This window comes from Cygnus atratus, chromosome 1, assembly GCF_013377495.2.
Source record: "Cygnus atratus isolate AKBS03 ecotype Queensland, Australia chromosome 1, CAtr_DNAZoo_HiC_assembly, whole genome shotgun sequence".
NCBI lineage: Eukaryota > Metazoa > Chordata > Aves > Anseriformes > Anatidae > Cygnus > Cygnus atratus.
This window is the reverse complement of record NC_066362.1, coordinates 96,174,560-96,188,610: the sequence shown is the minus strand read 5'-3', so window position 1 is coordinate 96,188,610 and position 14,051 is coordinate 96,174,560. Positions and strand designations below refer to the sequence as shown.

The 14,051-nt window shown below is 48.3% G+C and overlaps 1 protein-coding gene across 4 annotated transcripts in view; it reads left to right on the top strand.

Moving 5' to 3' along the window:
• The window catches only part of LSAMP (limbic system associated membrane protein), a 999,481-nt gene that overhangs the window by 706,211 nt on the left and 279,219 nt on the right, over positions 1-14,051 (top strand). For 3 of the 4 annotated variants that reach the window (XM_035540485.2, XM_035540486.2, XM_050712016.1), the window contains one exon: positions 7,716-7,794. In XM_035540485.2, the coding sequence (XP_035396378.1) occupies positions 7,716-7,794 (79 nt within the window). Of the gene's footprint in view, positions 1-7,172; positions 7,795-14,051 lie in introns of those variants that run through there. The other variant, XM_050712009.1, reaches the window with a different exon arrangement.

Genomic DNA, 14,051 nt, shown 5'->3' with positions numbered 1-14,051 from the left:
TGTAGCATGTATCATTTCAGCAAGACTTTGGAGCTCTGTTCCGAATCATCACTGTCAGAATGATTATTCTCATCCATTAGTATTGTGTGGGGAGTTCCACGCCAGAGCAGGTCATCGAATATACAGCGAGGCTCAGCAAAATGGGTTTCACCACCTCTGAGTTGTATAGGATTCCTGTCTGCTGTGATCACAACACCCTTTGCAACTGTCAGACAGTCATTTTGGGGCCTGTTAATGAGCATGTTAGAAATAAATCACAAATTTTCCTGGTGTGTTTTGTAGACTGTGGCTTGCAGGGACTGTTTTTTTGTTGTTGTTTGTTTGTTTTATTGCACTGTCAGACTGCCTTGCAGTCTTTGGTGCTTCATCCTTTGAATCCTGTTGGAAGCTCAGGGTGTGTTAGGATCTCCCCTGCAGAGGTGGAAACTTTGACACGCCCTGAGAGACACGACAATTTTAAATAGCTAAATTAGGCATCTGCTCTGAAGTGCCCTCAAGAGAAGATTATTTCTCTGAGGGCAGAATGAGTCTAGGGAGATTAGCTTTTTACACCTTTGTGAATGCCTCGTTAAGTAATTTACCCAAAGACACTGCGGAAATTGGAGCTGGAGGTCTCCCAAGTCCTCGTAGAACATCCCAACCATCTTTCTGCTTGTATGTTGGGAGGCACTTTTAACTACTCAAACATCCTTCTGTAAATTCAGTCCTAGTTTCTTCTATTGAGGGCTGTGGATATTCACCAGTACTGGGAGGAATGTTCTGGGGGGACGCCAGGCCTAAGAAGACAGAGCTCCCGCCTTTCCAGGCATTTTTGTGGGAAGTGAAGCATTTAAAGATCTGAAGGGTTGAAGCCTGGCTCTGCCTGACTCATCAAGTGTTACTTGACATGCGTGAAGTGATGATTTTACTCCCAAATGTATAAAAAGAACAGAGATCTTGAAGCTGTCTTCAATGGGAAGGACAGACCGCTCGCCTCAATTGACATGCCTTACTCACGTTGCCATGTTTGAAAGTGCAGGTCAACGTGTCATGTCCCCATAGGACACGTCAGAGCCGGGATCGGTTCTCCCTGTTATCCGGCCTTTCCTGGGAAAGGAGGCCAGGCCGTTGACCACCGGGGCCACCAACTCAGCTGCTCGATGATGGCCTCCAAGCTGCGCGGCCTACCCTGGTTTTGAAGTGGTTGGACACCCTCTGACCCATGGCAGCTGCCAAGCCCAGCTCTGCGGTGTCACTGGGGAAGTCACTGATAATAGGTGATGATTCAGGGAAAATGCAGCACTACTCATTGCTTCTATGCTTGTTGCATTTGTAAGGCCAAAAGGGCAACTTTTGTTTAAAAGTGAAGCTCTCCCCACTTCTTGCTCCTCATAAGTAGGAAGGACCTGTTCCCAGTGACTTCACAGTTCTACAAGCACATGCTGTGGTAGCAACCAGTAATTAAGGCCAAAAACCAGTTGCAATGCTAATTATTTAATGCCACCTGGTCATGTCCTGCTGAAAAAGTCACCTTTGGGCTGCTGTTTTCCTCTTCTCCAAGCATCAGATTTAGCCTTTAACTGAAGGCAAAACTTTCTGAGAAGTCTGAGTGAGCACAAAATCCATTTATCCAGTTAAACAAGGTTTTCTCTTGCAAAAGCGATAAGAGTTTTCCACCCAGGCAATGCAGAAGCAGATGAACTTCAAAACTCAAGGCCTCATGTTTCGCTGGTGGAAATCAGCAGAGCTTTTTCAACTGCAGGGGTGATATGTCAGCTTAAGGCAATTGAGAACCTGGCCCTTGGCCTCTAAATTGTCCACACCGAGGTGATCGATTGTGAAGCCAGATCGATTGCATAGTAACAAGGTTACAAATTGGTGAAAATCAGCTATTGTTCTTGTACAGGAGGAGGTTCTGTTACAGCTCAGTGACTACAGTTACAGAGAGGTATTGTGCCTGCATGTTTTCACCCACCGTTATGACCTATCTCTGAGTGCTCTTGATCCACTAAATCCTTCTTCCTGATGAGGTCCTTAGTTCAGAGGAAGCTTGGTCTGGTTACAATACATGCCCTGTTATGTGTCTCAGGACTAAGCTGAGATTCAAAAGATCTGATTTTCAGATTCAGAAGACGGATTAATTTATAGAATTGCAAAGTAGCCATAAAAAGTGTTTTTTTTTTTGTTGTTGTTGTTTTTTTTAATAAAGCACATACTGAAAATGTTAATTCTAGTATGAGAGCTATCATAGGCTTATATTTCCTCAGACTGCAGAATGTTTCCATATAACCTGTTTTCTGTAAGTGCCTTGGGGATCTGAATAAGTGGCATTGATGTTCCAGCCTGCACAGGATGAAGTTTGGTAGACAGCTTCCTGCCCTCAGCAGACTATTCTTTTCAGTTGCCTCATGGAAGCGTCCTCCCTTTCTAGCAGACTCTTTGGCTTGGTATAGTTGGAGGCCACTGTTTCAGGCAGGTATAGCTGAAGGAATGGACAGAGTATGGCCTAGGGGAATTCTCTGAGTCTGAGGAGGTGGGGATTTGCCATTCAAGGCCTACTTCTTTCTCAATTTGCCTGTAGAGGTAACTGCTGTATTCAAAGGCTTTTCCACCTCTCTTCTGGCCCTGCTTCTCCTCCTCTCCTCCTTCTTTGGCTCCCTGTTTCCCAGGAAGCAAAGGCAAGTGAAACGTAGATGCTTAATAAAATGGATGCGGCCGTTGGTCATCAGGGCAGAAATGTGTGCAGGGAGGATCTGCAGGTACAGGAAGGGTGAGAGGAAGGAGACATCATCACTGCCTTGCCACAGTCCTTTAATCTTCCTCCCCATGTACTGAAACCCCTTTGTCTCTTCCGTGTTCCTCTCCATAACTCCTCTGCCAACACAACAAAGCTGTATTTTCTCTGCATGCCTGAGAAGCTTTGGGCAGGCTCTGCTGCTGAGTACAGCAGTGTATCTTGACTAAACATTTTATAGCTCACAAAACATCATATGTTGTCACTCATTGTAGATACCCTGGATAAAGTCCCTAGGTGCCTGGACTCTGCTGGCGGAGCAGTTGTACACTCCCCTTACGGCAATCGTGTGGGACATGAAAGAGTCTGGAGGCTTGTGTGTGTGAGCAGTTCTCTTTTATGTTTTTTTTTCAGAAATGTCTTTTCCTCAATTCTACTGAGATTTGGGAACAAGTCACCAGTTTCAGTGTTTTTGGTAGTCACTGAAAGTCAAGTGACAACAGTTGCCATTTTGTGGCTGTTTGTGGAGAGGGCTGATGAGCTCTCCTAGATGGCAGCCATCCCCATCATACAAATGGCTGCTGCAGCCAGCATTGCCTGGAGTTTAGTGGGTGACATTGGTAGTAGGGTGATGGTTGGACCGGGTGATCTCGAAGGTCTTTTCTAACCTTAATGATTCTGTGATTCTAAGTTTTTGTGCATCATTCTTTGCCTTTAGACACCTCAAACACAAAATAGCCCATCCCTATTTGTGGCTGGAGTCTGTGCTTTTAGTTTCTGCTGGCTTTCCATCAAAAGCCGGTGGCACTTCAGGCTTTCACAAGGTCAGATTCTGTGTGTTTCAAAAACAGAGCTGCTACACAGGTAGACAGAGGTGACCTGGCTGACAACATCTCAGTGCTGCATATTTCCATGGAGGCTGCCTACCTGGGCCAGCATGGAGGGTCTCTCCCTTGGGCAGCCAAGAGGCCCTGGCTGTGATATCTAACACATTTCTCTCAAAGCTGGGGAAAGCGAGGCTAGCCAGGCTGTGTCTGCTTGTGTTGCTGTTTTCCTTTCAGCTTGCATGCAGAGCTATCCTGCACCCACAGCGCAGACAGCTCCCTAGACCTGCCATCTAGGCGTTCCTGCCATGCCTTTGGTGGTGCCATACAACCTGCCCTCATCAAAGAGTGTTGCTGTAGGCCAACAGGGTGTGTTTTGCACTGGAGCTGAGTGATGTGGCTGCAGGACTGGGCTCTGCCCCATCCATTCCTCCACTGCATATTGGCAAAATTTGGCCTGCCAGTCCTGCACCTACAGAGTATTGGTAAATAGCGTTAAAAGGTGGCAGGACACGTTTGTGGTGTGCTTGGTCTGATTGTTTACTTGAATTTTCCCTCAGGGTTTTAGAAGGTAGGAAAGTTAGAAGGCAGACCTGCTGTTTTCATTATCTGCTTCCAGCAGGGGGAGATGGGTCCAGAGAGTTATTTCTTCTGGGAGCACACGCAAAAAAAAAAAAAAAAAAACAACAAAAAAAAAACAACCAAGGTTATTTATTTTACTTGTGAGGATCTCTTCTAGGATTTGTGTGATTCCTGCTTGTTTGGACTTTTACACCCAGACAACCCCTTACTTTTACTTCTGTATGTTTCTAAAAGCAAATACGGCCTATCAATTTTGGTGTCGTTTTTTTTCCCCAAGGTTTACAAGACGCTCAAGGGAATTTCATCCTCATCTCTCTGATTATTATGATTATTATTATTAAATAGGTATGCTAAGGTGGTTCTAATGAGGATTGTATAAGTGTCTAAGAAGATAAAGACTTCACTTGTCCTTCCATCTCAGTGGAGAGGAACCTCTGAGGCCACCGTGATGCACCCCATTTTGTAGTCCCACCTCGAGTCAGGATGTTAAAAGGGGTTTGGGGGCAGGATTCCTGCCTTCTCCCTCCCCAAAACCCCCTCTGTCACTCTCTATATAAAACATATTGGTGCCACTTTCCATGAAGTATATTTAACTAAGCATTAAATTTAGATTTAACTGGATAGTTATTGCCTCCTAAGTAAATACTCTGAGATAAGGAAATATTTAGTGAGCTCTAGCAGTTGGGTGGCAGATGCTTCTTGCATTACATAATAGTTAATCTTTGACAAATATGTTTTCCTTACTCCACTGGCATTTAATTAACATACAATAGATCTTATTAGATGTAGATGAAACATATGTGGAAGACCCTTGTAAAATGGATCCATGCAACCTTTTGACTTGCAGGAGGGGTGCATTTCCATCATTGGTAACTTCACGTGGGACTGGGTCTCAGCTGTACTCAAGCTCTGCAACAAGAGCACAGAGGTATCCTCCTGGTGGTGCCCGTTGCACTGCACCTGGGATGCCACCAGTGCCATGGCATCTCTGTAGCACTGCCCATCTCACTGGAGCAGTCTATCAGCACCACAGTCGTCTTCAAAGTGACACCCTCATCAACCAGATCTCTCTCTGCAGTAGTTTGGGAATGCCCGGTGCATGGATTAACACCCATCTCCTACTCATTGCTCCCCTTCTCTGGTGCCATGCACACCGAGTCTCCTGTAGGGGAAATATCTGAATCTGCTTACTCCCTTGGCTTGAATACAAAGCAGTCATCTCTTTTGCCACTGCTTGCATGACACTGGAGCAGTGGTGTCATGACCTTAGTCCTTAATTTGTGGGCTTTTAACACATGAGGGGATTGTTTAAGTACTCATAGACAGCATGGCCTTTCCATACCAAGACTGCAGGGGTCAGTTCCTAGGGGTTCAGAAAGGACTGGACGCATTCCTGGAAGAAGAAAATCAATCGAGGGCCATTAACTACAAAGACACTGCTACTGGCTTGGGACATGCCATAGCCACAAATCACTGGAAATTAGAGAAGTGCTCATGGGCAGTGTCACTGCAGCTCGCCTTGTGCTCGTGCATTGGCTCCAGGCTGTGCTCATTGACAGGACGCAGGGCTAGGTGCATCTGGTCCTGAGTGGCCATTTGAAGGACATGGAGCCATTGCTTACATCTCCTAATTTTGGGTCCACCGTATCCCCAGGAGCCTCCAGGGCCAGAAGTGAAGCAGGCAGTGTGCAGGACCCTCCCGCACACGCCTGCAGCAGTGCTGTGACCACACAGGGCAGCACCTCGTAGCAGAGTTCCCTCAGCTTTTCTTGCACCCACGTCTCTGGCCACATGTCTCTGGCCACCCCTCTTTGCTCCCCCGTCCCCGCTGCCCCCTCCCAGCCCCACTGAGCTTCAGCCACAGAAGGGTTACGCCAGCCGAGCATCCCTCGGAGCATCCCCTCATCCCTCCGGCAGGCAGAGGAGAGCGCGGGCTGGGGGAGAATGGCAGGCAGGCATCATCAGCAGTGAAACATACGGCTCATTCCTCTCCATTAATTTAATCTCCCTTCTCTCGCGACGATGCCGGTGATGGTGATGGTATGTGCGCTCTGGGAGCCTTCCCGGCGGGCAGCGCTGCCGCAGGGCTCCGGGCTCAGCTGTGGGTGCTGGCACTCGGGGAGGACAGGCTGAGCATTCACACTGCGGGCAACTCAATACCAGCATTGTCTGCCGGCCATCCCTCAAAGGCTGGGAAAGGAGGTGGGGGGGAGGGAAGGATGGAGGGGAGGGAGGAGGAGGGAGCGATGTGCAACTGTTTATCTGGGGAGAGAAAGTCTGAGAGGGAAAAAAAGCACGGTTTGAGGCTGCAAGGGCAGTTGCCAATAAAGCTCCTCTTTAAATCAGCGAGCTTGCGGCTTCGGGCCGCGAAGCCAAGTTGTTTGCACTTTTGGCCACAGCTACTTTGCACCCCCCCTTCCCTTTTCTCTGCATTTTCTCTCGTCAATATTCGCTGTATCGTCCTCCATCCTTCCTACCCCGCTCCCTGGGCCTCCCTCCATCTACCTCCCCCAGCCACCCCTGCCTTCTCTCTGCCTCGCTGCCCGCTCCTTCTTCTTCCAGTCCCTTCTTCCTCTCCCCCCATCCTTCCTCCATCCTCCTCTTCCTCTCCCATCCCCTTCCCTCTCTGCCTCTCCCTCCTCCCCTCCCCACCTCCCTCTCCCCAGCCCTCTCCCCTCCACGTCTCCTCTCCCCGCTGCAGTGCCCCCCTCCCTCGCCATCGCCTCTCCTCTCTCCAGGCTCGTTGGCCTCCAGCCCTTTCCCCTCTCATGCACACGCACACGCTCGTCCTCGGCCAGGTCCCACCGCAGAAGAACCGTCCTGGGGCAATGGGGTCGGTGGGGCTGGGGGCACGGGGCAGCAAGCAGCCGCTCCGCGCTCCCCTCCCGTGCTCGCTCCTGCTGTGGAGCCAAGCCGCCGTCGTCGTCTCACGAGTACGGCTCCCTCCCTCCTCCTCCTCTTCTCCCTCCTCCCTCCCTCGCTCCGCCTGGGAAAGTGGGTTAGGAAGGGAGCTGGGAGGCTGCACAGCCACGCACTGGAGCAGGACCATCCACACGCGCAGCCAGCAGCACAGGAGCTGGGCTGTTCCTTTTCCTTTTTTTTTTTTTCCTGCCTCTCTTCATCACTCCAGACGGGTTGATTTAATTACTGCTATTTTTAAATTATTTTGCTACCTGACTTTTGTGTCATTTTTATCTACCTTGCCGACACACGCACACTCCTCTCTCTGTTTTTTTTCTTCAATTGAAGGTTGTGCTAAGACTTTTCGGAAAGCCTTAAAAACAGGAAAAGAGGGGGAAAGAAGCCAGCAAAAGACTGAAAAGAGCAAGAGAAAGTGGCAGCTAAGAAGGACTGTGAAATCACCTCCCCTTTCTGGGGCTGTCCATCAGAGCGAGAGTTGTACATTATTACTATTGTTTTTCTTTCTCCATCCATCTATCCACATACTCACGCAGAGAGAGAGAGAGAGAGAGAGAGAGAGAGAGACAAGTACAGACAGTGAAACTCAACGAGACCAGCCATGGTAGCAAGGGCTCAGCCTGATCGGAAACAATTACCACTGGTCCTACTGAGATTGCTTTGCCTTCTCCCTACAGGGCTGCCAGTCCGCAGCGTGGATTTTACCCGAGGTACCGATAACATCACCGTGAGGCAGGGGGATACGGCCATCCTCAGGTAGGGCATTTTGCCAACTTTTCCTTCTCCGTACGTGTGTCTGTTTCTGTGTATGTGCAACGTATAGATGTGATACTATGTACGTGTGTGCGTGTATGTCTCTGTAAAAGCGTGTGTTGTTGTACGTCTCGAACTGCAGCAGCAGCAGCTGCTTACAAACAGGCTCCACGCGTGTGTTTGTGCTTTAATGTCGAAAATTGCAAAGCTTTTGAAAACCGTTTGCAACCGCTCTCCTCTGCATAGTGCTCTGGATCGAAAGAATTTCAGTGGGGGAAAGATCTGTTTGTGTAGCCAGCTCTCGCAAATGTAGGTTTTCCACCAGCCCTGCAGTATCAATAGAGGAATCAAAAAGGGATCCAGCTGTGCTTGCCAGATGTTCCATTGATCTCCCCACACTTCTTTTTGTACCTCCGGAAAAACTTTATCCCCGGTGCTGCGGGAACTCTTGGGCAAGTTCTTTTGGGAAACTCTGGCTTTTAATTTTATTTATTTATTTTTGTGCCCGGAAGGGAGGGGAAATGGATACAGCTCTTGAAAGGTTGGGGGAAAAAAACGGTGGAACAGCTTTGGAGGTCTACGCAGCTTGTAGCTCGTTCGCTGGGTTGGTTTCTTCGCAGGGCTCAGTATACTGGGTGTATGCTGTGTCTGTGAGTCTGAGCAGTTGCGAGGAGGGTGTCTTTGCACAGGAAACCGCGTTCACAGGCAGTGTTGAGTGCTGTATTTCCCTATCCATCGCACGGGTTTTCCTTCCAGAGGCAGTTCTGAGTTCTTGGGCTTTTGGTTAAGAGCGTCCCAAATAGCTGTAAACCAGTCATCTTTTTTCCTGCAGGTTTGTTGTTCATATTCTGCCGTGCTCAACTTACCTTCAGTAACTTCACTGCTGAAGGAAAATGCTGTGCGTGTGAGTGTGCACACACTGTATATTATGGCTATAAAACTACTGGACGTAATGTAAAATAAGTCTGGAATCTGTATGAGGAGCTGATAGTGCACAAACCCTGAAGCGTCAAGGGAGCAATTCCCTAGCAAAGCTAACAGCAGCCGCAAAGTTTTCTTTTTCTTCCTCTGAAATAAATCCTGCTAGATGCCACCAAAAGGCCTGCTACATGATCCCCTGTGTCTTGCATCCCTTCCATTTAATGACAGCGGGGCATGTGAGCCAGCAAGATGGGATCAGGGACGAAGGATGCCAGAAGAGGGATGTGTGTGCGCGTGTGTGTGCGTATCACTTCCCTCAGCCCCCGTGTGCTGGGTTGTTTTGATCCCAGAATATCCGTTCACAGCTTCCATTCCCCAGCTCTCCAGACTTGTTAACTCGCATGTAAGATTTATCCACACGGAGTAATAGGATTTACAGAGTAATTCATCTGCCTTGCATATGCGATGGAAGGGGTTTAGATGTGACACGGTAAACACCTAACAAGGAGGGGCTCCTCTCCCTTCCACCCAGTAGCAATTCATATATCCCGTTAACCCTTTTCTGGCGGGGCTCTCAGCCAACTTATCCCATTTTTTAAAGGCAAATACCTTCCATCAAGCCTTTGCTTTGGTCAGGCAGCTGCTTGCTGGCATATGTTTGGTACATACAGCAGCAGCAAAGTCATTAAGCTCACTTGCCCAGCCAGGGGTCACTGGATTTCTATTTCCCACTTAACCTTGGAGCTTTTGAGTTATCTAAACACCGTGTGCTAAAGCTGCATTTGCAGCAGAGCAGGGCTGAGTGGATGGTGGAGACGCTGCCTGCATGTGCTGCCTGTAAAGCGTTTTGTCAGCAAGCCGAGCGGGGTTGCGTGTGAGAGTGGTTTCAGTGCGTGTATGTGTGTGTGGGGAGCGTGGCTTGCCAACGTTATGTCAGGCAGTAAAATAAAACATCTGAACGAGGTGATCCAGCTGTGTCAGCCAGATGTGTGCCAAGTGACACAGTTCGCAGGAGCAGCGCACCTCCCAGCCCTGTAACTGCTTGCCCCGAGCAATACGGTGTTCCTGGCAGGCTGTGCTGCCATCAGAAGTGGCTGTGGGCAGTGCACAGGCTTTTCCTTCCTCAGCTGCCTCTCTGAGCTCTTTAAGCAGACATGGCAGGGTGTATGTTTTCCGTGTTTCCTTGAAAGGGAGGTTGTCTCCCTCTCTTTCCCTGGGACCAGCCTCAACTTTCTGGGAACTTTCTTCCCCTGCTCCAGAAGAGATAGGACTGCCCAATGGGGCTTGAAGGTGGAGAGGTTTCCCTCTGTCGAGGCCACTTGAGGTCCTGCAGGATGGCATTTCAGTCCCACAGCTTTAAAGCCAGGCTCTGTTTGCTAGCTCCCCCCTCACCATCTTCCCTGCCCCTCCGAAACATAACTCACTTGGACAGCCTCATGTTTGAAAAACTCCCGGCGTCTCACTCTCCGTGCCTGCAGATCCACCAGTGGCAACACAAGGGGAAAACCTAGCCGAGGAAAAAAACATTAGATGATCTGTATTGACTGTGTGCTGAGCGCAGATCTTTACCTCCACAGAGAGATAGGTAAGGGATACAGAGATCGTGTCACCTGTCTTTGTTATGCTTCTGCTTCTGAGAGAAGAGGGAACATGCAGCAGCAGTTTACCAGCGCACAGTAGCTCCATCCTGTAGCTTGTAAGGAAGTGAAAATGTAGGAAGGAATAAAAACAGTATGCAGTTGGAGAGAATTGAAAGCAATATACATAATGATACTATTGCTGAAAACATTTTGTTCATGTACATTGTGGTGCGGAACATTCAGTGCGGCACAGGAGACAGGGGATTCTCAATGAATCTTCTCCTTTGGGGCCTTACACATTTATATATGCTGTCACACGTGTAGGTGGAAGAATGGGTGGATGGGACTGATCTATGAAGGAGAGAAAAAATATTTTCTTATTATAAGCCCTAATGTTCCTAGAGGAAGCCACTCCTCTGGAGCTTCATCTACAGCTTGTTAGAATATAATTATTCTGGGAAGCGTGGATACGGCTTTTTAAAGCTATGGCATTTAAATACTCCCTTGCTATGGACTTTAAAAAAAAAAATGTTCTGAACGCTATACTGGCTCATGTCCTAAATGACCTGGCAGCAGATTTGATTCATCTGTTGGCCTTGCTGAAGGTTGATGACTTTTAGTGAGTATTTGGCATGGGGAAGTTAGGAAGGGAATTGCAGAAAAGGAGAATAAAAGTAGCTTGCGGTGGACTGTCCATAGGGAAAAGGGTAATGGTCAGCTCCTTAGAGTAAGGCTGAAAAGGGAGGAGGAGGGGTCTGGAAGCTGGAAGAGGTGAGGAGGGCTGAACCGAGGTAATGGTATTTGTCCAGCTACAACCAAGAAGATGGAACAGGATGCTTCAAAGATGATGCTGCACATCAGTGGCCCTGTCAGATTTAAGGTTTCATTTTTAACTCTGTCTTCAGCAAGTGAAGGAGGACACTGAACCGTATTCTGAGTATTGAGAAGGAATTGTGTAGTTCCTGCCAATGTTTTGCTTGTAAGATCACAGGCACAAGGTTATCAGGTTTCGAATGCAACTTCCCAGCTTGACATGAAAGAAAAATATCTCCAAGCAACAAACACACAAAATATCCCCCCAAACTAATTAAAACATGAAAAATAAAGTCTGACCCCAATTGTTCTTTCTTTTAGCCACCCCCCCCCCCCCCCCCCCAGCACCCTCTCCTGCCTCATTTTGTCTGCATTAGTGGGTGAGCAAAGGCAGGGACCCTGTTTTTGTTGTATGCTGTCAGCCCAGGGAGGGGATGAGAAATAGGAGGACCTTGGCTAAGCCGGGACATGTGTGGTAGCACAGGGCTGCTGCAAACTGGGGAGGCAGGGGACCATGCCAGTGCATCCTGTTTGGCCTTCAGGCAGGGCTGGAAGCAATTTGGCCTCTGTAGTCCATGCTGTGTGTGGGATCAGCTATCTGTACAGCATGTCAGGGGGAAAGATCATCTCCATCGGGAGCCAGCTCAGCGCACTCGTCCCCAAAGTGCCTTTACAGCACTTGTCTGAGGGCTTCAGCAGGACTTGTAACTTGTCCAGGGCTTTTGGCAGTCTAGGCACAAGGGCAGGTTTGGCTTTTTGTGACTTCTGAAATGGATGGAGCTCGTCACTAGCTGGAAACAAAATGGGTCACATTGCCATTCCCATCCGCTCAGTTATACCAGGACAAATCCACCAAAGCCCAAGGGCACTGCCAGAAATACCTCATTTGTCTTTGGGGCAGGTTCCCAGGGACGACTAATAACGAGGTACAAGTGACTCATCCAGGGCCTAAGCTGCCCAGTGCTTCTCAGATGATGCTCAGACCCTTGGAGAGTTGGGACCTTGCCAAGTCCAGAATCTGGCTCGTGGGTTTTGAGTTTTTCCAAGCGTCAACTTTTCATCAAAAGTTTAATTAATCCTATTCTGCTGCACTGATGGAAACTAACAGTTAACTGAGTGCACAATATCCATTCTTACCAGGTGTTTTTAAATAATAGGAGGATTCAGGCTGACAGCATGTACGGGAACTTTCATCCCAATGGGTACTTAGTGCCTTAAAGTTACATGTGTCAGAGGTTGGGCTGGCCTCAAATGACAGGCAGGAACTATAGCACTGTGTGCGATCCTGCAACATGAGCCATTTATGCTCCCTCTGTTCATGGCCACCCAATATTTTGCTGGTTTTCTACATGTGGAGCTGTGCTAGAGGACAAAGGGACCTCAGGCAAAGTAGCACTGCCGCATCACAACAAAGTTTATGCCCTATACATTAATATTAAGAGAGAAGGAAAAGCTGTTCAGATTACACTTATAATTAGCATATGATTTATAACAGGGAGCACTGAGTTGAGCTCTTTGCTAGGAATGAGAATAGGCTTGCTCAAAGGTATAATGCTACATAATAACAGAGTCTTGGCAGTAAAATTGTAACCCTGATTATCAGTAGTATTGTTGTGGCACTTAAGGCCGCCGCTAAGTTGTGGCACCCTTTGTATTAAGTGCCAGAGGAGCAAGAGCGAGCCCCGGGTCCGTGGCGTGTGCAGGCTATTAGCTGGGACGGGCAGGGGCTAACGGGGCTGGCCCATGACCTCTCCATTAGCCCGGGGTGCCGCACGTTTTGGGCACGCCACGATCCAGCAGATGCTGAGCGAGGTTTCCCTGGTACGTCCTGATCTGCGCCGGTGTTGGCTGCGAGACCCAGGTGCTCTTTCCTTGGTCTCTGGCGTGCACGAGGCCTTCATTATCAAATAATATACATCGAGAAGGTATGTCAGGATCTGTGCAAGAGGGTCCGTGCTCTGCTGATACTCCCCTGTTTGAAAAACAAAAAAACCACACACACACAAAACTATTAAAAGGAATGTATAAATGCAGCAACAGACGATGTTGCAAAACTTCCAGGTCTGGCAGCAGATGGTGCCATTATATGACGGCACACATGCATACATAGATGTGAGTGTGTGTGCATGCATACAGTAAAGAAAATTTCAATATGTGTATGGTCAGAGGCTGGAGAATGGTGTCCCTCCTTCCCATATGTGCACGTATATGCACGCAATACTTACATGTGGTGTGCCCAGTTGCAAGTGAGGCTTTTGTAATACTACATTTGCTGTGAACTGGGACGAACCTGTCACAAGCAGAGGTTGGATGGAAATTAGAAAAGGAAAGGTTCTTCTTTTGGGGGAATTATGTGTGTTTAATAACACCGTATGTATAATTTGCATTCAGAAAGATGGAGGAGGAGAGACAGGATCAGACTGTACGGCTTTAACCTCCTCCCCTGAGCCTGCACACACACTTCAGTTTGCAGGAAAGTACCATATGTTATCCTACTTAGTTGGCATTAAAATTTATATAGTGGTACGTGTTACCTGGAGTGCCTCAGACTCGGTACCTCTTCCACTCCACCCCCCTCCCCAGCAGGTCATGAGGAAAGACCTAGTCTTAAAATAGCTTGCAGTTACCGGAATTTGCAGTCTCATAACTATAAGTTTTCAAAATATATATTACGCATACCTGCCCTTTACATCCAGACCCATAGACCTCTAATTCTGACGGAGCTGCAGGGCCACAGCTCGCCGCTGATGCAGCCGCAGGGCTTCAGCAGGCTTACTGCAGGGCTGAATTTAGCCATTTTCACTGAAGCTGCCTAGTTTTGTTGTCCATCAAAATTCACTCCGGCTGGTGTGAACTCCTGCTCTCCTGGAGTCAGTGCAGCAGAGGGCACAAAGGTGAAGTCGAGAATTTACTGAGTTTTCTTTTACTCTTCCCTGGCTCAAGAAG